At 39.3% G+C, this 27,065-nt stretch overlaps 1 protein-coding gene across 1 annotated transcript; it reads right to left on the bottom strand.

The window, feature by feature from the left end:
* mtnr1bb (melatonin receptor 1Bb) lies at positions 1-26,512 on the bottom strand. Its single transcript, XM_068744561.1, has 4 exons — positions 26,305-26,512; positions 1,328-1,446; positions 881-1,225; positions 1-423 (listed from the first exon to the last, which is right to left on the bottom strand). The coding sequence occupies exons 1-4, from the start codon at positions 26,510-26,512 to the stop codon at positions 1-3; spliced, it is 1,095 nt and encodes a 364-aa protein (XP_068600662.1).
* Between the last annotated feature and the right edge of the window lie 553 nt (positions 26,513-27,065).

Raw genomic sequence — 27,065 nt, 5'->3', positions numbered from 1 at the left:
TCATTCTTTATTTGTACGATCTCTGATGGACTCGTTGTTGTTGAGTGGCAGAGGAGGCGACTGCTTGCTCCTCATGCTCTTACCTTCCGTCACGGCTCGCGAAGTCTCTGTTACAAAAAGCCGAGTCACCCACACGGAGGTGACAATGCGTTTGTACTCGTTCCTGAAGTTCCTGTTGAGTAAGCCGTAGATGATGGCATTCAGACAGCTGTTGAAGTAGGCCATGAAGTAGCTGACCACAAATAGCCAGTCGGGGATGCGGGGAGCCACACGGGCCGGATCTATGGCCACCGCCAAGCCGATCAGGTTAAGCGGAGCCCAGCAGATTGCGAACAGCACAAAGACCACAAACATGGTGATGAAATTTCGCAAGTCACTTGGTCTGAGGCGGGGGCTTTCCTCTGTCTTCACTTTACGCCGCACCTGGGTGATGTAAAAGAATGAATTTAAATTATGCTGCTATTTCTCTCAACCTCACACCCAGAAAGAAACACACACACACACACACACACACAGATCCAAAACTAGCATCAGATCTGCCTGTCATGATATTAAATTACAGGCACTGACTTTGGCAGATCTGTGCCATGAATGTATTTATTGCTAAGGATAAAAATGTCCATCTTAAATGTAAAAATAAATACATTTAGGGATGGGATGTTGGGACTGTGACCTTTAAAATGATTCATCCACTAGAGATCAGTATTAAAGTTCAACATTTCAATACTGAGACTGACCTCAAGATGAGGTTAACGTTCTCATCATCTAGTCCAAAGAGTGATCTTTATAGCCGGTAGCATTTTATTTTTTAGAGATTTACTGTTTCTTTTCGCATGCTTGTGAAATAATGAATAACCATGCAGAGAAGCAGAAGACTAACCTGAATCACCAGCACCCAGATGCGTAGGTAACAGAAGGTAACCACAGCAATGGGAACCAAGAAGTGAATAACCACCACCGCCACTGTGTAGGAGCTACTGACATTCTGAGCAAAGGTGCAGGAGTAGACCCGAGGGTCATAGCGCAGGGAGCCAACAAAGAAGTTGGGGATAATGGCCACTATAGTGAGCACCCAAATTAAGGCAACAAACAGCAGAGTGTTGCGATAGCCGTACAGCCGACTGTAGGCGAAGGAGTGACAGATGTAGCAGTATCTGTTCACAGCAATCCCGGTGATGTTGAAAATGGAGCCGATGACACTCAGCCCCATAAGGAAACCGCTGACCTGCGCAGAAAGAAAAAAGGAAAGCGAATTGCTTGTCAGACTGCATTAGGAGTGGTTTTACTGGTAGGGATCTGACATATTGTGTAACTGATGCGGTATTACCATGCATTGCATGTTTCCAAGCGCCCATCCATCATGGAAGAGGGCATAGAGAACCAAGGGGTAGGGATAGAAGGCTACCACAAGGTCAGCAAATGCCAGACTCACCACGAACACATTGCCTGGAGAGGAGGACACAGAGACATTCTCATATAGATATGTTGATCACTGACGGTGACAGACGTTGCATTTTTATTACGAACACAGCATAATTATATTGTTCTGTTAACAATGTCTTCACCGTCTCATGGGGACTGATGGTTTGGACCCCCATCTTCTATTTTCAACACCATGAATTTGCTTACTTGTGCATGCACAGCAAATTCAACCCTGCTGGCGTAATCCAGGCTGAAGAACCCCCTGTGGTATTTCATTTAACGCGGTCACACGTCTTGCATATAAAATACTGCATTCATATTCCTGTTTACACGCTCTTCAAGGTTGACACTATGTTGCAAAAAGTTTCCATAACGTATTCACCTTTATAATGTTGCTGCAGTAAAGTGCCATATCTTTGCTAACTGCATTGGACATTTTACAAATCTGGCTAAATTGTTCTAATGCGAGTTAATGTGGTCAGAAAATGCAGCTTACATTGCATTCTTTACTACTGAGCATTGTCCTAAATGGGCAAAGAGCGGCCCTGGAAAAAAAATGCAATAAGCTACGAGTTTATCTCTGTATGTACAGCTTGGTGAGGCTGTTGGCAGGGAGGGCTGAGATTCCAGAGCAGAGGTGTCGAGCCTCTCCCGGCCTGTTGTCTCACAACAGGCAGAGTTTTATCTGGAATGGCAGCGTTGCTGGGTTGTGACAGAGTGGAGGAACAAGACCGCGGACGCAGCGCTGAGGCTTTGGGGATAATGTGGCACGCAGGTCTTTTTTCATCTAGTTGATTTCCATCCTAATTCAAAGTGTGGTTTAAAATAAATCCATTTGGTGTTCCCCATAAATAAAGCATCGCTTTGATTTTGTTCAGTTTAACTGGCACACAGCAGTATTCACTATTATTCATTATTCGTTAATGATTTAATTATTGGCTTACTATTCTTCCAGGTAAACATCCAAACATTTCTCCTCCTTTTCATACCAAAAACTATGGGATATTATTCAAAATATTACTTAAAAACGGAATTTGATGATTTGTTAATTATTCTTTAATAAAAGACATCAAGCTGCTATTTAACGTGAATGTACTCATTCTAAATGTGATGCTGCAACATGTTTTGACATTTTAGGTTGGGGATGTTTATTTGTGTTGCATCCCCGTTTCTTTTTCGAACCTTTTAAAATCTAGCCTCATCAGACCAAAGGACACTTTTCCACTTTGCGTCAGTTCACATCAAATGATTTTGAGCTCAGAAAAGTCAGTGGTGCTTCTGAATGTTAGATGTGTTTATATACGAGTTCACGTGGCTAAGATACTATTATTAGCCTCGGTGTTATTGTAAAGCCCCGCTTAATAGCAACTAAAATATATTATTGGTTAAAACAGTTAAGAGGTATCATGTTACAACCCTATACTATAGAGGTCATGCTAAGATGTTTTGAAGCTAAATTGAAAAGAGATGTTTCTCTTAAATAACTGAATGTAATTAAGAGATGTAGGTGACAAAAACACTCTGTTGGAAACTGTTAAATATTTGTTGAGAAAAACAAATATTCCTTTCCTTTTATATATCTCGCTTGGGGCCCGTAACACTGAACACTCGCTCTCACTCCAGTGGGCGACTGCTGCCATGCAAGGCGCTGCCAGACACCCTGGGAGCAATTTTGAGCTAACATAATCTCAGAATAGGCCACTTACGGGGCATTTGGTATTGCTGGTTGCTGCTTTCCTGAGAAACGCTCCTATAAATTTGCATTTCCTGTATCGTTAAACCTCCAAAGTCGCAGCATACTAGCCGTGTCACAAACAACAATTATATAAACAATCAAACAGACATAAACTAAAAAAGTCAGGAGATTTGTTTGACTTAATCTTTGTTGTTGCAATGCTTATAGCGTTGGAAAGGTTTTATATGGGATTCTGGAGAAAGTCTCCCGCAGCCGTTCCCTAATGATGCGACCGTGATGAGTGGAGCATTGTCATCCATGAAGATGTAATTAGTGTGTTGTTCACATGCATGGAATTAACTCTGCTGCATCCATCCATCCATTGTCTTGCAGATGAGAGGATTGCAATCGTCATGCATTTAATGCTGTTATGTCCTCTAGAAATAATATCAACAAGTTAATGGTTACAGGCCTCCTTAAGATTTACTACTTGAGTTTTAAATGATTCATTATTTTTAATATTTTTTATATGGTTGTCCTAAAAGCAAGGATTATTGATCATCAATGTTAAGTACACATGCTTCTGTGAAATGAACAGCCTGCCAGGATAAGTTTTGAGATCATTTTAAACATGATTATTATGGAATTTCTTTAAAAGTAGTCCATGAAATGGTTTTAAAATGGTTTCTAAATCTGAGTTTGCCATCATTCAATAAAAGTAAATTGTAAGGCAGGCACTGTATAAAATTGCTTTTTAAAGAATTTTATAGAAATTACTCTCTCTCTTGAACTTATTAATCAAGACTTCTCATTCAACTTAAAAATTACAAATCTGGTAACATTATTTTCTTTACACGCTTTTCTTCATAATCAGAGGCAACTGCAAGGGGAGGTGTTTTCTGATAATTCTGGTATTGTGCTTTTCCATTTACAAGGTACCAGTAATTCAAAGTAGCTCCAGAAGAACTAAGGATGAAGTGTTTTTGGACCTATGACAAATTTTGTATTGTGTGTTTTCAAGTATTCTGGCTGTCAGAGCTGTAAACAATGTAATGTCGTGTGATGTCATAATCTTGCATTGAAAAATAACAAGTTACATCCTCCTGTATCGCTGTACAGATGTGATGACTATTAAACAGATTTGAGTTGCATTATTGGAAGTGTAGTTATGTTTATTCATGAATGTGGGAGTCTATTATTGTATGTGAGTGGAGTTTGAGCACTAAAGTGGATTGCATAACATTTAAACCGTTGAGTGAATAGCATGAGAGGTGATGGTGCCGCAAGAGATGCAGGATATCTTTCATTCAAAGCCACGGTTAATTGCTGTGGATCGGTGCTGCTAAAGGCTAAAAAGCACACTGTTGTAATTATCAGCAACAGTAAAAAAGAAATGCTCATGGCGGCGGCCGTGCAGCTGTTTGACTTCCGTGACCAGCCAATGCTGTTAATTCCTGAGAGCTGAATAAGGAAGGAGCCTTTGGCATGATCCCAGGAAATGTGTGTCTTAGTGTGTGTGTGTGTGTGTGTGAGAGAGAGAGAGAGAGAGAGAGAGAGAGAGATAGAGGTGTGTAGTGTTCCTGATCAATTTTCTCTCCTCTGACCCTGACAGAGAGCAACATGCCTTATTAATCAAAGCAGCTAAACAAGTGTTTCATATGTGGAAAGCACACATAGACGCACGCTGCCTCACCTGTGGGATGACCAACCATCTGTTCACTAACCCACGGATGATTATAATGATGACGTTACATAATTTTTCAAACTGTGGATGAGTCAAAGCTGTAATGCTGCAATCTTGTTATCAGTGTTCTTTAGAATGATGTAAACTATACTCACCCTGCATTATACACCTTCATTCACCCAGAGGCCCCTAGGAATGGAGTGTAATTTCGACATTCAATTGTTCACAGACAATGATTTATTTTTAAATTTCCAAGTAAATTAAAACAAAATGTCTCACATCTTCAATTTCATTTGATGTAATTATTTTTGCTGCACCACTCAAAGATAAAATGTCCGAACATGCATAGTGGGTTTTATTTGGGATTTTTTTTGCACATATTTATTTTCTGATTTCATATGCAAATCAGATGTTGAGATTTTTAATATCTTTTCACAATAGCTTTGCATCTGTAATTGCATTTGGAACTGTCAAGTGAAATGCAATATTTTTTGTAATGGCAATAATATTGCCATTATAAAAAAAACGTTTTAAACATTTCTCCTGTGTTTTTCAGTAATTCCATAGGGGGAAGGATCAGAACGATTTTCCTCTCATTTGCTTTTTTAATGGCTTTCCTGTGGGAGAAATTGTCAGGCAGATTTAACTTGTTTGCATTTAAATTTGTTTTCTGTGGAGGAAGGGAGGAATAAAAAGGGGAGAAAAAAATAAATTTGATGACAAGGGAATGATGAGAGGAATAGGGACTGAATCAGAAAGGAGTGAGGAAGAGGGGCAAGTGGTAAGGCTTGAACAAAGCTGCTCTTTCATGTGGAAAGGCTACATTAGAAGTGGCATGGTGTTATTTATGACCATGTAAATAATACGATTCCCACAAGACATGAACGGGGCAATTAACAATCATGTTATTTTATATTGAAAATGCCACCTCTCTTCATTTCTGCAGTCTGCAGGAATGCTGTCAACAGGAAATGGAAACTTGCGGCGATGGAGGGAAATAAAAGAGAGCTAAAGGTCGGAAGAGTCTGGGATTGTTAGCAGCAGATAACAGGGAGAATGGATAAGCTGTTGACAAAACAATACAGATAAAAGCGTAACACTAATACGTTTTTAGGCAATGCAATGAGCTGTCATGGTCACCTGAGCTCTTAGTCCTGCCCTGGTGACACCCTGAGGGGATAAAACTTTCTCTTTCACTGCTGTTGTTTTATTTTTATATCCACCCAGCTATAACATAACCTTTGAAATGACCAGTATTAGTTTGCAACAACATGACCCAATAACAATCTCATTTCTTACAGTCAGATGATCAAGCTGAGATAAACTGGAAGCATGGCTGGTGATAATAATGTGAAGAAAATAAACTTCAAAGTGCGCTACAGCTTCCTCTTGGCATCTTGTATTGTGAAGAAGCAAAATAGCAATGCAGTTGGTGAATGTTTTTATGCACAGTTCTCCAGGCACAGTTCACTGAAAATGATGAGAAGCAACTGCTGCAGGTTAGTATTGTGCAAAATTGTTGAGTAAGTTCACTTCACGCTCTCAGGAGCAAGGACAAATAACACATTCCTTAATTTCAAGTCTGAAGTATGTAATTGTGTTACATCAGATTAGAGACAGTGAATACAAACAAATAATACACACACACATTACATAAGGATATTATTATCTTACTGTTAGACGCACTTGTTTATTTATTACAGTCCTTCCATAAAAGAGGCGGCGTGATCATAAAACAGATCATAAAAAAAAAGACTCATTAGTATTGGTACAACAATGGAAAGAGAGTGTGGCAAATTTACAGATGTTCATGGCTATGGATATAAATAAACTGCATATGTGGTGTGAATATAATGATTTAAATAACTCCCTGATGTTCTTTACTTTTGGTTTCAATCAGTTATCTTTCCTGAATTTGATGTTGAATTACTCCTTTAGTCAGTAATAGTCAGTGCCTTATTTATCACCAAAAGCTATGATGGTTGTTTGTTTGTTTTTTCATTCTGACTGCTTCGTTTGCTTATAATCAAGGGTATCATATATTTGGCTTCATACAACATTTTCTGATGTGCCACTTCTATAGCTATATTGATGTAAAATGTGTGCATCTTATATGATATATATATATAAATATACAATGCAGATTATTATCACTTGTCTCATCAAATATGTCAACTTCCTGACAATTTTTAGTGTCATACTACTGATATAAAACACATGAATTTAACCTTGCCTTAACCGAGGCAAATATCTGCTGTGGTGGTTGGGTGTTATTTTAAGTGTAGCAAAAAAAATACAATGTGATTTAACTAGAAAAGCGCTCAGAGACCACAGACCTCCAATCATCTGTTCCTGGTAACATTTCCTGAAAATTTCATCAGCATCCGTCAGCAACTGTTTTGAGTTATGTTGCTAACAGACAGATAAACAAACAAACAACCCAACGCCGGTGATTACATAACCTCCGCCCCAGTGGCGGTAAATATGGGAAAACACTTAGAGTCGCCATTTCCCTGACCTCCTCTGGATCAACATTTTAAATTCCACCTCCTAATATTGTGCGTTGTATCATTTGAAACACAACAATACCGCAACAGTATTTCAGTCACATTAAGTTGGCGTTAGGTTACCCTTCTTGAAAGCTAAAAAGAAAAAAAAGACGCATTGAAGGAAAGCATGTAGGAACCGGTTGCTGAATATTTCAGCAAATACGACCCAGACGTTGGTCGACTGCTGCTTTGAAGACAGCTTTGCAAACCAGCTCAGCTGCCTCCCTCAGGACTCTCTCTCTCTCTTCCTCTTTCTCTCTGCCTGTCGCCCCTCTTTGTTGAACTGTCACAGATTGTTTACAGGGTGAACTATGTGAAAAAAATCAATTTGATGCTTCATCTATAAATCACATTACCTAGGAGTAAGCATGGTGATGATTACCATCTTTAACAGTGCTAAGGAAAAGGCACCCATAGGTCTAGAACAAATGAATGAAGCCTTTAGTTTCCTTAGAGAAGCATAAATAATTCTTAAAGACTTAGATTATATTCACATACACCCAAATCCAAAAATGTAATGCACATGAATAATAAAAGTACTTTTGTGTTTTTATTATTATGATGGTGTTTCTGAAGTTGCTGCTTATTCTGTTCATTCAGGTTTTCTTGCATTTAATATGCAATATTAAAGACAATAGTTTAACACAACATAGCACACTTGACAAAACATTTTCTGCAATGTGCTAATTAACACCCCATTAAAGAACTGCCTCACAGCATATCATAAACCTGTAGTTTCAAGAAAATGCGTTACGCAACAGTAACCACTGAATCCACTTCATAATGAAAAACAACTTCTATCATGTTCAATCAAGCACAAAGAAAGATGTGGGGTTTGGGGACAAGGCTTGCAGTGTTCATTGTCAACTAAATCGACTTAAGCACCACAGTAAATGAATTAAACAGGGGCTTTCTTATAGTACTGTAACACCAGTTGCAGCAAAAATAACTGCTTTAATAATATTCTATTTATCTAAATCTGTATTAAAACTCACAATTGTCATACGTATAATTATACATAGATTTAAATATATCCTTAAATCTATCAATTAATTCATCTGTTTGTCCCTTGCCACAATATGCACATTAAAACGCAATCAATCAGTCGTGAGACAATTGGTCACAATTCTGCCCTTTATTCTGTCGCGCTCAGAGATAATAACATCCTGAAATTATAATCACCCCTAGTTTGAGTGGCATCAGTAAATCCATCAGTAAAACCGGACCGAACAGCACTCACAAGTGCAAATTATACATCAAAACGTGGTCATATGGGCATTGTGTTAATTGCAAGTGGGAAATTTTGGGTTGCAAAAAAACACAATATTCTGTCTTTTTTGGGAAATGGGACATACAACTGACCCACAGTGTAAACATTACCCATAGTGTAAACATTAAACACAGTGTAAACATTACCCTTGGTGACTTACTGAGTGGAGAGATGGTTCTACTATTATATTTTATAAGTGGAGTTGGACTTACATGACAGAAACTGTTATGTCCTACATGATGTTCAACCTGTTTCAGGCACAGAAACAAGTTAACCTTGTTTTATTTAGTCATTCATCCCGTCTGTTTTGTTATTGTTTTAATTTGATAACAGAAGTGGAATTTCACAAATGAATACAGAATCAGCACTGACATTTTGAGTATCCATCCAGCTCTGTTCTTTGGCACAGTTGTCACTTCATGCAGTGGTAATAATTTCAAACAAAGCAGTTTTACAGCGGTATTAAGAAAATAAACAAGTAAAAGCAACAGCGCCCAGTCAATACCAAAGTGACAAGTTAGTAGGTAATGACGTAGCAGCCACCATCGTCTACGTCAGAATCAATCTGTACGGATCTGACGTCCTCACATCTAATTAACATAAGCACCCAGAGATATGTGTGTCAGTCCGACACTCTGACACGGCATATACAGTAGGAGTTAAACATTACTGGATCAAGAGATAAAACATGCAAGATACCAAAATAATGTAATCTTTAAAAGCTTCATCATTTCCATTATTTCTGACCTGATCAGCTAAGCTAAGCTTCACATCACGCAAAGTAATGAAATGTCATGAAGTTTTTGCTATAGAGATATGAAAACCAGTCAAATCTGAGGTGGAGATGAAATACTAACTTTTTATCGTTCCTGAATGTGCTACGTGACGCATGTGATGTCTTTTATCATGCACTGTGAATGTGCTATGAGGCAGAGCCAACATAAAAGTGTCTACAAACTGGGTGCTGTCAAATGATTTCACATGAATTGTCAACAAGAACACAAATTGGGAGGAATTGGCTGAGAAAGCAGCAGCGTCTTATCTAACAGCGCTGGAGAAAAGCAAGAAGATGCAGGGAATGGCAAAATATATGAGGCTAACAAGCAAAGAATTACCTACATCTGGAATTGAAGACAAAAAAGTATACAGGGGATTCTGTGCAAGGCTGCATTTGAATTATAATAATGACAAGAAAAACAACATTATATAGAACATTATAAACATTCTCAGTTTTTGCTAACCAGAGTAACCAGAACACATGAATTAGATGTTGCTCTTCCAATTTAAATATCTATTTTCACTACTGTTACAGCCACAAAAATGTCCTCGATGATGATCCCATGATTTAAAATGCTGATTAAAATCTGGTTCTTTCTGTAACGCGGAAAGAGTAACATTTTGAATCTAAAAGATGACATCCGTCACTGGTGTCAGATGTAGTCCCGGAACTGTGACAGGACTTCCTGGCTGATGCATGTTGACAGACTGAATGTGGATATGAGAGAAAGAGAGCATTCTCAGGACTACAAGAAATCACATGCGAAATCCAAACAGCTAAGACGCTGCAGAGACGTCTAAGTGTAGCATTGATCAGACTGATCTCTAAAGACACGGAACTTTCAAGGACTTGGCATTGAAAAGTTCAAGTTCCTCCAGCATTCGCCTCGTGTACTCTGATGTGTGCGGGCCAGACAGGAAGCTTAAGTTTATCTCTAGCTCATCTCCATTATGGCCACACCTCAGTGATGGAGTGCTGGGCTGAGATAATATCAAAGACCAAGAGATTAAAGCAAGTCTTTGGGCTCGCCACAAGCGAAAAGCAACACTTTTGTTTTTGCTCCAATTTTTTATGAAATCAAATCTCCCTTTCTCTCGAATGTAGTTCACAAACTTGTCTAAATCTGTGCTAATGAGCACTTCTCCTTTGCCGAGACGATGCCACCACCTGACAGGTGTGTCGAATCAAGATGCTGATTAGACAGCGTGATTACTGCCCAGGTGTGCCGTAGGCTGGTCACAATAAAAGGCCACTCTAAACTGTGCTGTTTTATCACACAGCACCACGCCACAGATGTCGTATGTTTTGAGGGCGCCTGCAATTAGCATGCTGACTGCAGGAATCTCCACCACCTCATGAAAAATTGGAACAAAAACAAAAATTGTTGCATTTATATTTTTGTTCAGTGTATTTGAAACACTCATGATTAATAGAGGTTGCCTGTCAATATGTGACAAATATTTACTGTTTGAGTGAGAAAATGATTCCCTGAAACTGAATCTAAGGAGTTTTTTTTTTTTTATCTCAGGGCTTAGTTGACTGTTGGGATAGCGGTGTGCTCCTAGTCTGAGGTGTTGTCTCACAGCGGATCGTACCATCCATCTTAACAGCAAACTCCGAAAGAGAGAGAATGTTTTCATGTATATTCTTGGGCATGCCAACTGACCCAAAACAGTTTTTTCTACTTGCCCACTTTTTTTTTTGTTTGTTATTGTACCCTTGAGAAACAATTCATACCTCCCATTGGCTCACATTTCTGTACTTTCCTTCCTGTGCTCGTGATAAGATGATAAGATCGAGGTGAAGCTAGCAGCGGCGTAGAGATTTACTGTGGCTGCAGTCAACTGCCGTGCAAATACTGCCCGTCAGCTCTGCCTGATGGTTCCCAGCGGTTCAGTCCCCATCAACTTGACTGAAGGCGATGATGAGGATGATGATGCTCGCCTGGCAAAGCTGCTCATCAGCCACGCTAGCTACTATTTAACTACTGACTACGGCACCATCAGCTGCACCCTTTTTACCCAGCTTCTCTGTTGCATTTCTTAAGCAGAGAAAACTGGCTAAAAGGAAGCTTCTTTCCCTGGAAACATAATTTGAGGCGCGTCCAATAAAGAGGAAAAAGCTTTTTCTTTCGCTGCCATTCGCAAAGGTCAGAAAAGGGACTGCCAATGAATAATTGCAGTAAAGTCAAAGGAGTCCCTGCCCTGTTAAGTTTTTAATAGGTTGGACCTGCCCAGATCTCTCCTTTTAATTTGTTTGAGGTTTGGTACCAGGAACTTAAAAGCTAAATACTAACCCTGCCATTTAGACACAGTTCTTCATAAAAATATTACTACTCATCAAACAATGTATAATTATACTTCTACACTGTTTTTCTATATGTGATAAATATTAAAACTGGATGAAGAAAGAAATATTACTAAATTAAGGCATTCACCACAAAAAATACTTTGTTTCTGTAAACTATGGGTATGTTGAAACTTATTATACTGATGACCAAACCTTTTGTTGTTGTTTTGTTACATTTTACCATTTTAATTGGTGGCAAAACTGTGCTTAAAACTAGTTTATAATCAGGATGAGTGTGAAGATGTTCTCAGCTCATGAAAAATATTCTATTTTGTTGAAGCTGTTTCTAACAGTAGTTGTGTTGCTTAGCTGCCATCTTGCCTAGATTTCATCCAATCAATTCGTCCTCCTCGTCCTCGTCCTTTTGACTGGAAATCAGTAAATCTTCATATAATGTCTAATGATCTTACAAACTGCTTTACATTTACACACCCAGCACTAATTAAGCAAGCGTAATCCCCTGCTTTGGTCTCCTGTAGGAAATATTTGATTTATTGATGATGCGTTAATCCCTAACTCTGGTTAATCCCTAACTTGTTCCATTGTGTGATACTGTGGTGAATGCAAACCAATGATACTGGTAAAGTAAAGTAAGATGAAACCGTACAGTGCATGCTCAAAATCGTGTTAGAGGAAGTCTGCCGAATACGTAGTGATCTGTTGCTGCAACAATCATGTTAAAGGTTATGATTGTTGATGACCGTTATTTAAATTGGTTATCAAGAAGAAACAATTCTAATAGTGAATAAATGGTGAAACTATGTGCATTTTGAGGAATATGGTGAACAAAACAGAAGAAAAAAACTTTTGCCTCATTTTAGTGCCGAGTTCAGCTCTGCCTCTGGGTGGCTGAAAACGTAGTCGTAGACCTTATAAAGATATCCATTTAGAAGGTAAATGCTTGATTCTCGTGGCATGAGGAGTAAGGTTTTAGATCAAATATAATATAATCATAATAATTATTATTATAATGTTTGCCAATATTATAAACAATTCTTATCTTACAGCTTAATCCGGTACAATGAATGGTTTATATCAGGTTATAACTTATGATCAGTAACTTTGATCCGTATACTGTTGAACTGATTTTTGAAAGGAATCATCCTTTCTCCAGAGTTCATTTATTCTCCCGAGCCTGATGGCAGAGCTCTTTGTGAGCTCTACTGATGTATGAAAGCATGTCTAATAAGTAATACTGCAATTCTAACAGTTGTGCTGCAGCGACCGGAGGACTATACTGGACATTTTGAAAACGAATACAAAGAAGGCGGACGGGGTGGAAAATTAAAAAAGGACGGTAACAAATGAGAAATGCAAATGCCTCATAAACCGATGTCTTTCATTCATACCGCACAATGCTTAGACATGATAAGATGTTCATCCTAAATTACCTGGGGCTTGAGCTGTGTCATCGCTGGCACAGTGAGATAATGCAGAACCCAAAGAAGGGCTTTGAGGTAACTGGAATTACTGTGTGGCTTTACAGATAGTTATGACAAATACATGAGGGCCTGTCAGCATAAAAGCCCAGATCCTAATTATTTAAAACACATTAAATTTAAACGCTTCTTTTAAATCCTGTGTCCTTAATTCAATGTTTCTATGCTTCTCAGTCCTGGTGACATCTTCCTCTAGATGTTTGAGATTTTCTTATTTTTTATTTTGGACCCCCATTATCTTCCACAAAGTGGCTCCTTGTCTTCCTGGGTGGGTCCAAGAGCTTAAACTCACAATACCCAATTGCATTCACACAATTAGGCCTAATACACAATACAATACATTCATTATAAATACAATTACAGATTCAATTCATGATTCTTCACAACATTAAAATCACTCAAGCTATATTTTAAGTTCATTCATGTAGTTTTGTTTTGAAGTCTTTGTAAAACAACATCTCTTGCTAATTTGCCGGCTGCTCCCAGGCAATTGATTCCATGCATCCGAGGCTCTAAATAACACTGTTCTCCTCCATACAATTGGACTTTGAGAAACATACAATTAAATGACCTGCGCTGACCTGCCAAGTGACATGCTGGTGACACGTAGGCAACAATAGCCACTGTACACCAGTGTTGCGGATAAAGTCGCAAAATCACACAATAAGAACGGGGCAGGAGACAAAACGTGAGACAAAGTTCATCTCGGCAGCATCAAAACCAAAACTTCCCTTAACATCATGGTTAACAGTACAACCCTGTTCCACCCTGTCATGGTATGATTTCAGCATGTTTATGTGGCAAAGCTGTTTTGACTTCCTCCGATCTGGAGTTGACACTATGTAAATTAGATTATTTGTCAACAAAGAAAGTTGCATACCTTTTGAATATGGTAACTTCTTATCAGTGAAGACTAGGGATGTCCTGATCAGGGTTTTCCGCCCCCTCTTTAACTCCTCATCTAACCATGGAGCACTCTTACTTTTAATAGATCTTTTACAAAGTGGCGCACGATTGTCAAGGTGTCACACTAAGGTGTCCTAAGAGTATTTAAAGAAACATTTACATCCTCCTCCTGAAGAACTGCGGACCGATTTGAACTTTTGATATAATCGACAAATAAGATGGGATCAAACCGTCGACGATAAATGATCCTCCCAACAGATGTTGCCGTTTTTGTGTCCTTTGTTAGAGCGATCAAGTTGTGCTCACGAAAACCTACAACAACAGATGCAGCTTGAGAACAAAATTCAGTAACAATTGTGAAAATGTGGTCGATGCACAGTCCAGTGAAATCCGTGCGGGTTGTGTAACAACCTGTTTGAGACTGCATACATTTGAAATGCCTGTCAAATATTTTAATATTAATAATATTTTAATTTACTGTTTGCTCAATTGTAGGACTTGTGGCTGATTTGTTGTGAGGTGCAGTTGCATTGTTGCCTCCCAGCAAGAACGTCCAATGTTCAAATCCACATGTGGACCACGGACCCTTGCTCACATGCAGAACCCATACGGAACCACACCCATGTAAGCTCCCTCCAGGAACCAAGTACCCTTTAACCCTGCTCAGGATAAGCTGCTATGGATGGATAACAATTATGATGATGATGATAGATAAATACAAATATTCAATAAGAAATGTATTAAGTAGATAATCAAATAATCACCTAAATAACATTAGTAGACTGCTGACGGGCTTCCTTGGTTTACTCCCAGGGTGGCTGCACGGCGTGCCGGCCAGCTAAACTTGCCCCTGAGTGTTGTAATGAGCCAGAATCCATCTCCCTATTTGCTAAATCAGTGAAGCAAGTTATTGGTCACATTTATGGAGGAGGGAAATAGCTATTGAAGCTAACTGTCTATCCTTCGCAAATGTGTTAATCCAGCACTATTCAAATGGAATCTTGCAGGAATGATGTTTGAAAATCACTCGTCTACGATTGATGCGTCGACTCAGAGAAGTCATCCGCTGGCGAGCCTGTGCTGGAACTCAGGTCAGGACAATTCAGACGTAAAGCATTTTGTTGATACATTGCCTCAGGCACCACCACCACCCACACTACGCGCGCCAGCACACACACACACACACACACACACACATATAATCCTCTCTATTCACAAGATTATAACGTTGAATTAAAAAAATCAAAGTGAGAAGCTACAGCAATAAATAAATGAAAGAAATACAATTTATTTGAGCTACTCATGTTTTACAAACAACACAAACACACAATCCTTGGAACAGTGTAACTACTTCAAAGGTACATTCGTGTAGATATGTTCATGTTTGTCTAAATTCACACATCGGACCCAGGCGATACTGTGATGTTGTGTCTTACTGGCTTTTCAGGCAGACATTACCGTGCATCGAGGAGACTGACCTTTGAAGGATACACTGAACTGATCAGAAAGCTGTCAGCAGACATGGGGGAGGAAATTACTATTGACATATTGATAATGCAACAAAAAACGTATTTTTGGCACAATGTCTTACTATAAAAAAAGCCTTCTCTTTTCTTGGCATAATTTACAGCATTATGTGCAGCTGACAGACTGCAGCCTTTGAAGGGCTTTCATTTCTTTAGGCATTCAGTGTTTGATCAGAAGACTTGGCATTTTAAAAACTGTGAGTCCACTGCCAAGTTAAACCACAGTTGCAAACATGCTCAGATCAGGAGTTGTGAACCAAATACCACAGGACGTGTAGCTCCCCAGGAACGATAAGTGACTGTGATTGCATTTTGCCACTATTTACTCAAACAAACTGCTCATGCTGATTTAACTTAGCCTCAATGTGATTTTCTATGTGAAATTAATTTGTCCTGAAGGCCTATTTGATCAGGAGTTGCTCACATTCACTTGCAAATATTTTACAAGTTTAAAACCTTCGATGAAAGAGCACAAAAAATATTGAATTATGAAAAATAGGTTATTTCCATTTTGACTTTGCAGTCTTGAGCTTTAACTAGAGTTTGGTCAATAGGATTTGATGAAGGATTCAATTCAGCTTGAATCAAAATCTGCTGCTCCATTTACTTGGGTTTTTAATCTACGGTCCCTCTTTGGAAGAGATTCATAATAGTACCCATCTATTCCGGAAGAGAGGTGTCTAGATTTATGTGCTGAATTAACATGTCAGGATATACCAGATGAAATATAAGCAGAAGGAAAACACTTCTCATTGTTTAATTTTCCCTGAAGCTAAGAACCGCCGCGTCACCACTGACACATTTGATTGATACAAGGAGCCCCAGAGTGAAACACGTCAAAGTTTAACATTCACACTAAACACTGTGGCGATGGTAAACATTTCTATAAAATATGAAATGTTAATTATCCATGGCTTTAAGTCTGGTATTAGTTATGCTGTCTGGCAAGTTCAAACTAAAATCATTCTGACAAATGCTATTAAAAAAACGAATTCCTTTTAAGTTAAATCTAAGAAAAACTTAAAATCAATATAATTTCATATTTGTCCTCTAAGCTTTTATGTACATTTACAGTCTATATCTCAGAAGGGTTGCAGATTAAGAAGAATCCTCCCTGCTTCCGTTTCTCACCCTCTGTTTGCCTGAAACAAACATTCTGCCTGTTTGTCTTTCATGCGGTCTTTGGCATGAACACAACCGCTCTGCTCTTTTAGTATATCCTCATTTTCTCATCCCAAATTGCCCTTAATATCTCACGTCTTCTCCATTTCACCTTCCTCCTTTCATTCTGTTCCTTCTCCTCCTCCTCTTGCTGCGAATCCCTTGTTTCCTTGACCTCTTCACCCACTGCTGCTAGATTTTGAGAAACTGTTATGTAATGCACTTCCAGCTATCACAATGCATGCATTATGGATATATGGGGGGGGGGGGGGTACAACAGCGGGAATCATGAGATTCAATAAAGAATAAAGGACTGAAATTACGTATTGCTTCACAGATCAAATGGATCCATCTCTTGCGTTCATGAATACGAAGATGAAAGGAAACCCTTATGTCATTTTCCCATATCTGCAACCTTGTGTGCTTAAGTCACCCCACATCTCCGCACTAAAGCACTGATAGCAACTGGGTGACTGTGATAACGCATGACAGTAGTCCCAGCAGTGGCACTTCCGTTTATAAAACGCTATCAGATTTCAGTCTTATCTAAATGTTGGCCAGCCTGTTTCCATTTGATAGCTTCTGTCCAGATATTTTGTTTGCTTATTTGTTTTTGAGCTGCATCCAAAAAAAATCCTTCCAGTCTCATGTCTCCCTCTGCCTACCCTTGTTCCTCTCCATCTAGCTGGTCTAAGCTCTTCCTGTTTCCTCTATACTGCTGTCTGTGCTTAAGGGAATTACAGAAGTCATGCTTCACTCAAAAGATGCAGGAAAGTGTCTGGACACAGTTCAGGCAGAAGTAGGCTCCAAGAGCTGACAACATCCCCACCAGCCATGTCCAACCTTCTCTTTTGCCTAAATACTCCCTGAGTAGCAAAAAAAAAAAAAAAAAAGAGAATAAAGTACCGGTAAAATGAAATGATGAAAGAATTATATGGCAAAGCCTCAACACATACAGAGAAGCCCCACAGACATTCTCCTCTCATGCATTATAGATCAGTGGCATCTTAGCTTCCCCTATGTGATTCTACATGAAGAGTCACAGTGAGACAAGACAGAGTGGCTAATATTTCTCAAAATGGGATCTATAATGGAATGTCCAATGCAAATTCAACACACAGTTTCAAATGATTTGATATCAAGTAAATTGATTAATTAAAATCAAACGGTAACAGATCCACAAAGTCTAATCTCTTCCTTTTCTTTATAAGCTACAGTTTAACACTCTCTATTTCACCTACAATGTGCTCTCTCCCACTCCCTACCTCCTTCTCCTCAGCTCCTCTGGTATGCATGTAACGTTCCAATGGGGTTTGCTGGGCGGCTGGTACCAGCTCGCCTTCAGCTGTCCAATTTTTCTTTTTTCAAACAGGCATCAGAAAGTTGGGAAAGCTCCTCGGGATTAAAGAGAATCTGAACAATCTGACAACCTGCTCAGCTAGCTGATCTCCTGTTTTGATTCTAATGAATTAAAATCAAACACCCAAGTGCCCCCATGGCATAGAGCCTAGGTTGGGAGCATAAATTATGGTAGCAACCGGAGAGAGCTGAGCATCTCCACTGGGTCATAGTGGAAATGAAGGGCATAACTAAGTGATAAGCAGAATATTAAAATCTAAGAGTTGAGGATGGATGCCTTATCAGTTAGGTATTTTTTTTTTACCTTGATAAAAGGTCAGTTTCTACAGTCTGAAGGTGTGCATGCTTGAGATGTAAGTGATGCAGGAAGAACAAGCAATGCACTAATGTAGTGAGCAAATAAATCAGCACTTTTATAGTAATTTAAAACCAGGGTTACAGGTTATATAACGAAATATTATATATATATATATATATACTGTGTGTGTATGTGTATATATATATTTGATCCAATATGAAGACAGAAAATAGGGTTGTTGCTCGAGGAGGTGGAACAAAAAATAATGAACTTGGAAGGAAAGTCATTTTTCTGAACACCATTACCTGCTGTAGATTACACTCTGACTGCTGCTCTCTGGGCAAAGACCCTATCTCTCCACCCAGCTGCATATTCCATATGTTCCATCCCCAGCTGACAGACAACAGGGATAATTATGTAAGATGCATCAGCTGCATTTGTACGCACGCACACACACACATACAAACGCTGTCTTTACTCAGAGAACAGTGGTTACAATGTAACCAACAGTTCTCTGTCTGATCAAGGCTACCCTGCTACATTTTCCATATCTAGATTCTCAGAGGCGGGGAAGAGGCCACTCGAGCGAGCCAGCAGGGAGCATGTGGAACTGACATATGCATAAGTATCACCCTGACCTAGGCCTCTGACCATCAGGGCACTAATCCTCTCAGGGCACCACAGACACCGTCCGTCAAGTAGCACGCCAAACTGGGTCTGCAAGGAGAGAAAATACTGCCAGTCAGAGAAAGAGAGAGAGAGAGAGAGAAAGTAATTAAAACGAAAAGCTTTTGCTGTTCTTATCCACATATACTTGTTATTGGGCCAAATCTATGCTATAGCTGTGTTTGAGTGAGAGTCACAGTTGGAATCAAACCCGTGACCACCGCCAGAGGACTCAACACCTGCAAGGCAAACTTTTTTTTTTTGCTCATGAATAGCATTTTATTTTCTTGACAAAATCAAGACACCACTGTGCCTCCAATGTGCTCAGCGCTGGGCTAACCTGGACGGAGAGAGGCTTCCAATCTATAATTCCCAGTTCAGTAGTGTGCAGATTGTGAACACAACTGAATGAAATGGCAGCGGGATGCAATTATAGTCTCACTTTTCACCACATATTCATGGTGATACATAATCTAACTGATGCTGTTTCTACATAATTAAGAACTGAAAGATGAAACAATTGCAATAGGAATGGCATTTGCATTTTTACTTAAAAGTTAAGGTAAGATATATTGGAAAATATTATAATGGCTTGATTTACTGTGTCTCAGCTTCAAGATGAAATTTACAACTCACTTGTGCAAAAAAAAAAAAAATCTCCTCAAACAAAGATATTTGTTTCACTCTTTTAAAATTACGTATGTCACAGTCATTAATAGGCTCCATCTGAAATCAGCAGTTAATGTGCATCTCCTAATCAATGGTAGACGGGGCAGCAGGACGGTGTTTGTGTTGAGAGAGAATCCTCCCAATCGTCTGCCAACAGCCAGTGTGCCCTGTCAAAATGTATCTGCGTGAGACACAGAAATCCTCCGTACTCATTCACGGAAAGACACTGCGGATTAGGCTGTAAAATGAATGTCCAAGATGAAAGGATGTGAAATGGAGACCATTCACCAGTGCTAGCACTAATGATAGCTGCTACTCTGTAACTCTCTTTTCAACAAAGCCTTGAATCTTAACCAGGAAAAAGAAAAAAAAAAAAGTATTTTCAGGGTTCAGGATCAGCTGTCAAAAACAAATTAGGAGTGACTGAACTCTGGAGGGTTTGCGCCTCACAAGTATAATTATACCAGCTCAGACATACACATGTGCACACTTGCATTTTCTCTCGCTTGTGCATGAATATTTAATGGAACCTTTCATGTTTTATCAATGTGAGAGTGAGCTAACCTACAGCACAGATAATTTTAGGCAGGCCAAACTAACTCTGGCTGTGCCTTTTAAATATGGCGGTTGATAGTGTTCGCCCAGCTTCCGCTGTTTGCAGATATTTTCATGAAACTCAGGACTCCGAACTGATAACATGATTCAAAATGTGGCCTGTGTGTCAGGATGATGATTATGCTATTTAACCTGTGCATGATTCAATTATGAAATAGATTCTCTCCAGTTTCATTTCTTTTTATTTGCGGCAGATGGTTGAACCATAGAACCATAGACAGAGTGAGAGAGAGAGAGAATCACATCAAGCAGGATTTCCAGCTCCGGCTCCCGTCTTGCATTTTTCCTTTTAATGTTTCCTAAGTTCTTCTCATCTTAATGGAAGATATATTAGAAGCTAATAAATGAAGCGCCTTCATTTACATTCTAGCCACTGTTCTGCACAAGCACAGCCAGAATGACTGCCCTGCTTTAATCTTTTAAGGTATTCATAAATCAATGCCTGCTCTACCAAAACAACTCATTTATTTAGCTGCAGTCTTCAATATCAGACATCTTCAAAAAGGTTTTTGCCCAACTTCTCAATTAAGTCTCTGCAGACTCACATACTTCTCCAACATGATGCCTCCTCAAAATGGCAAGGCAGCAAAATTACTTATTTGGGTTAGGAAAAGATCCCCGGAGGATTGCTGCGATGTCCTATCCTGGTGAACAACCTCCAGGCTGTGATGTGCCCGTGTGGGCCCGGGGGACCCTTGAATAGGCTGCAGTGATCGTTCCAGACTTGACACATCATAATTTTCCATTGATTTTTTTTTTTTTTTTTTTTTAATGATGATGATTATATTTATTAGATAGAATGTTAGAGTACAAGTACAGTCAAACAGCAGCATGTATTACAGTACAAGTACAGTCAAACATCCTGTCTAAGAGGAGCATTTCAAAAAAGCCCTTGCGGTCTTGTTTCCGTTGAAAGTCCTTAGTACATAAATCATGTAACAATACCATTTTTAAAGAAGATTTAGTCTTCAGTTCATGTGATTTTTATGAATTAAACTCTACAGAGAAGAAAGTGCATCTCCTCATCATAGAGGATGGGAAAGAGGTTCTAAAGTTTGGGGTCTATAGTCCATCAGGCCCACACACAACCGGGGATGTGTAATATGGATTAAAAGCATTACCGGAATTATTTTAAAGCTCATACTGGTTACAATTAATGAGTAATTAATAATAAGATACCTCTTCCTTTGCTGTATATTTAAGTTCCACAAGAACTGATTAGATTTTGGATTGGATCCAAATCAAAATGCAGATCTCGGACTCATTTTGTTTCACTTTCTTCAACATCGTGCTATTTGTTTTTCCAGACTTTCAGCGTTTGGGCACAGATCAAGCAGAATATGAGTGTTTGTTGGGCCCCGGCGGAGGTCTTTACTTTACTGAGTGTCATTGTGGTTTGTTTGTTTCTCTGCTTGTTGGCATGATTATGAAAAAAAGGCAACACTTGCCAAAACAACTATGCAGAAGTATGGGGACACGGGCCAGATAAGAATGCATTCAAGCAAAACAAGGAATTTTTCTTCAACATTAATGTTGAACAGGGCATCTTACTTCTTTCTCTTTCTATTATAAGACCGACATTGACATGTGTAGGATTCTTTGCCCTGCCTGCCCTGACTTTATTTGGCTGGATGTGGGCAGGGATTTAATTGGAACAGCACTTGGAAGGTGACCAATGACATTTTCCAAGTACACACAGGAACTGAGAATGAAAGATGTGTTAGTTTGAAGTTTTTCAGCACCATGCAGAGACAGAAACCGAAGCTGCTATTTGGTGGTTCAAAACCATGGACAGAGGCAGACGGAGAGGCTCTGGATGTACAGCACTACAATGAATTTTGCTGGTTTTTAAAACATTTTTTTTTTTAATCAAGGCTCAGTCTTAACAGCGGAACATTTTAAGCATGTGCTTTTTTTTCAGAAGCAGAGCAAAGCTTGTGGAGACAAAATGAGAAGTCTTTGTGGAGAGAGCCTCTGTAATGCGTGATCCTGTATAGCTCTCTTTGAAGGTTTGCACCCTCAAAGACAAATGTCAGAAGGAAAAAAGAAAGCGCCAAACAACAGCACAAAGCACTTTTCATTCACTTTGGATACACACATGCGGCACAATGTCACAATAAGGTGGAATAGATGTGTAGCCTTAATTGTACTTCATTTTCCTAGGTTTTTGTGAATCCGTCTGTAAAATTGCTTGAGCGTGAATCAAACCTTGTCTTTTCAAAAGACAACTTTTCAGGAAGCAAATGAGTCTCGTGTTCATCATGGCATGTATTTACGTGACTGTGTGTCCTTAGCACACGTTTAGTGACTCACAGCAGAACATAATGAGCAAGAAGGCCATTTGATTCGTTTTATAATCCTGACTCATTATTGAATAAACATCTCCAAGATGAGATATAATAAAAGAACCGAGGGAAAAAGGAGAAACCTAACAGTTCAAAGGCAACTGTTTTGCCTTTGAAAAAGACAAAACAGGGAAATGAAATGTGAGTGTGTGGAAATATCAATGTGTAATTACAATATTGTGTGTTTTCACTGATCTGAATTACTGACATCTTGATGACAACCAACATCACAATAGTGATAATGTACGATAATGTTTACTACATCATGAGGATGCAGATTCAGATTGTCATCGGCAGCCTAATGTGGTACATTTGTCTAACGCTCAGCAGTCAGTTTATTGTACTGCAACAACAGCAGCTTCTGCAAAGGTTGTGGTTCGAGACAACCCATTATTCCTGTTGTGACCGTTTATATACAAGCCAGTTGTTTCTTTCCATTGAAACTGTTGAGTGGGTTATTTCAATGTGCAGTAATCATCGTCTGAATTCATGGCTGAAGGTTCTGCACAGTTTCTGGACTGCTGAGTGGGCTGGGTGAGTTGAGAGAGATCAGTTTTAAGGCAGAAGCGCATCAGTATGGCAAGAAAACATTAATACAGGACACTGTTGGGAGCTGCAGGCTCTAAGTAAAGACAGGGATACCAGCAAAATCCAACTTAGAATTATGTTTTGATTAATTTAATGTCATATATCTCTATATATATACTGTATATAGCCATGTTATAAATCTAAAGAGATTTATGAATCCCAGTGCAGGCAAATGTTTCCATCCCTGTGTCCATCCATCTGTCCATCCAGACTGACTGACTGACAGCTGTGTCCTGTATAGCTGTCATCACTGTCCCATTCAGCAAAAGATTAAAGTGATCATTCTTTCCTCCTGCATTCAGGCCAAGAGCACGCACCCTTAGAAGCACGAGAGGCGCTGGAATCTGTCTCTGGACAGATAAACATGCTTTGCCACTGGCTAAATATTATATCATCCAATATGCAGATATTTATTTTTATACCTGTGTCTGCGTAGTGTGAAGTTTATGTTGGGCAAAAAACTACAGTTACTGCAGGATTCTCACTGCAGCCACATCGCTGCGAGCACTCACTGTTATACTTTTTATAAGCGTATACTCCCACAACTGTCCTACACTTGAAAAGATTCCTTCAAACTAGCACACGGGTAAAAATGAAAAGGCACACATATGAAAAATGCTCCATGATCACAACAACCAGCTCTCTTTTCTGAAAACTATCAATGTCATGTTCACTCAAAAATCAAGAAGACTTTTATTTCATTGCACTTAAATTATCGAGCAGTTCAGCATGCATAAAACGTAATGAGACAGTCATAAAAATGATGAATCCATACACAAAATAAAACCCCGCTCAACATATATATGATTGCCACTTCTTAGCTTTTGGTTCAAGGTGACTCAGACCTATGAGCAAGCTGAATCTTACTAAACCTCAGTTTAAAAATATACTATACGAGCTAGATTGCCGAATATGGGAATCTCCAGTGATGATTGTGTCCATCTAAACTGGAAAAAAAAAAGTTAAATCAATGTCTTCCCATGCGAGTAGATACAAGGAAGACTTCATTAAGACTTTAAATGAAAGGAACTGGTTGTTTTGATTAATTCTCAGGGCATTTAGCCCCTTACTAATAAGGATGGAAAAATCCTGGTTGCTTCATACTGGTTGGAAAAAAATAACTGCTGAATATGCAATTAATTCATAAATTCATATTTCTTGCCCTAATTGTTGCCTGATAAAGCAGAAAATAGCAGGTCAGCACAGAGTTTAGACTTTATTGCATACGATTTCCAACTTGACAAGTTTAGCCTCTCATTTTAAAAAATAATAATAATTCTGAATATACTACAGCGTCAAATATTTATTTCAGGAATTAATTGTTTCATTGATCTTCAAAAGAAAATATATATTTTTTAAAGATTTATGCAGTAAAGCAAAAATAATGAGTAAGTGTTTATATTCGTATATTCATTCTAATTACAGAGATCTCAGAGTTTTTCAGATGTTTTGACTTGAAAGACTGATTTCATTCTTTATTATTTGCTATTGTGCTGCACCGTAGCTGCACAAGGCCTCCTCTGTAATTTCATATAATGTTCCGATCAGAATAGGCTCATCAACCTTTACGCAGTGAGCTTTTCAAAAGAGCTCACTTGCACTTAATAACCAGCTGGCATGTGTGACTCACACAATCCTTGAACTTCACCTTTTAAATAGTGAAGGACTAAAGTAAGAGAGACTTTTTAGGTGGAAACCACAAGGTATCAGCCGAGCTGTCATGACTTTGTAAAATAAAGTTGTGACATAATCGCCCAGCTGAGTCTTCAACGCACTAGTTCTGAGCTAAATGTGTTGAGACCCTGTAGCTGTGCCCACCGCAGCAGCGTGTGTTCTGTTTCGATGCCCTTCATCAAGGTTTGCGCCTTCTGATGCTTTAGATAATGCTGTCAATCGCAGTTGGAATTATTCAACTACGCCAGGATTACTGGTAGAATATACTATTCATCAGCTGTTTGCAACATTCAAATCAAATGAGAGAGAAGTTTAACTGAAATGTAACTGAAATGTAACTTTTTGGGCCCTGTGTTTCAGCGCCGTGCCTGGAGGAGGAAGAGCATCCTATATACGTACGGTGAAAGATGGCGGTGGATTGGTGATGCTCCAGGGCTGCTTTGCTACCTCGGGCGACAAAAATCTGCAGCATGTAAAGTGGATTCCATCAAGTGTTAGGAAATCCTTCAAGAAAAAATGTCTCTCCATCTGTAAGGAAGCTAAAGCTTGCATAGCATTTATATTCCTCAAGGATCTCAAACATACCAAATCTAACGAGGCACGATTTCAGAGGACCTCCTGAATTATTCTTCAGTGGCCACCACAATCGCCTGATTTGAATCTCATGAAATGTTCAGAATATAAGAGGCATTTGTCCTTGGAAGAATCAGCTAAGATTCTCACTTATCTTATAAATCATGTTTTCTGTAAATCATGAGAGCGAAAAAAATTCTTTACAAAGAATTAAAGATTAATCATAAAGAAATGTAATAATTATGAGACTGTGGTCAATAAAAGTAGCATTTTTATACTGAACTAGTTCAAGTGGGGGGTTTTGATGCGGATCTTAGAGACGGCTGAAAAATGACATTTCTTGCAACGAAATCTGGAGTTTATGGTTGGATAATTTGGTTTTGTTGTTTAGTCTTTTGTGCAGATTGGAATCAGGCTTTTTGTAGATTGGAACAACCTGATCTCAAAAAGGACAGAGGTCAATTTCAAATCAACCGCAATAAAAAAAATATACAATGAAATTGTTCTTTTGGGTTCATTGGTGAGAATGGCAATGCGGACCAAAGTGTATTCAAAGGTATATGGGTATAAATACATACACTGAGTATAAGCAAATATGAATCATAGATTATGCAGTTCTTTCTGATAGAGAAGATCAATCTCTCACGTTTTGGCACACATCTTAATAGCATTTGCATTTAATGACCCATCCCCAATAAAACAAGACTTTACATCTTAATTTGGGACGATATGCGCCCTAATTTCTGATTGATCCTTACCCGCGTTCCTCAGTTTGCGGTTCCTGAACACCGAGATGATAACCAGAAGATTGCCCAGCACGTCCACCACCGTGGTGAAGATCAGCACGCTGGCCAGGAGTCCGATGACCCAGGCGGGACGGGCGCTCACCTCCGTGGCCAGTGTGCGCTCCAGCTGTCCCAGCCGTTGCTCTGTCTGGTTCTTTAACAGTGTGAATGTGTCCGGCATCACTGGCCCCCACAGCCTGGCAATATTTCACCCCCTAATTGTTTAATGCCCCGCAGGTACCGCCGGTACCGGTGCGTCCTAAATGAAACATGGAGCTCAACCCGGTGGCTCTCCGAGTCCCCCCCCCCAAGAGCGCACACATACAGTCTGCTCCAGACAACGTGAGTTACTGGCTGTTGCGTGGCGCAACCGCGACTGCCATAAAGTTACATCTACTCTTGATTGTCTTTTACCTCCGAGGCATCCATCCGTGCGCCACCAAAGAGGATCGGACACGCGGCGGTGTCACACCTTCTCTTTCTCAAAACGTCAAACGATGAGTCGGTGAAAAAAGACGGGCCAGATCAGTAATGTTTCAAATCTCCATCCTCTTCAAATACCAGCGCTTTGGCTGGTTGGCATTTCCCAGCGTCTGAATGCACCCACGCTGGAGGGGAAAAAAAATAAAGAATAAAAAACCAGGATCGGCTATTCCTCTCTAAAATGTCAAAGCTCACCGCCGCGGGAGTTATTCTTTGTGCAAAGGGAAATATAAATTGTCTTCCCTGCCCAC

This window comes from Brachionichthys hirsutus, chromosome 10 (assembly GCF_040956055.1).
Source record: "Brachionichthys hirsutus isolate HB-005 chromosome 10, CSIRO-AGI_Bhir_v1, whole genome shotgun sequence".
NCBI classification, from domain to species: Eukaryota; Metazoa; Chordata; class Actinopteri; order Lophiiformes; family Brachionichthyidae; genus Brachionichthys; species Brachionichthys hirsutus.
This window is presented reverse-complemented; position numbering and strand designations above follow the sequence as displayed.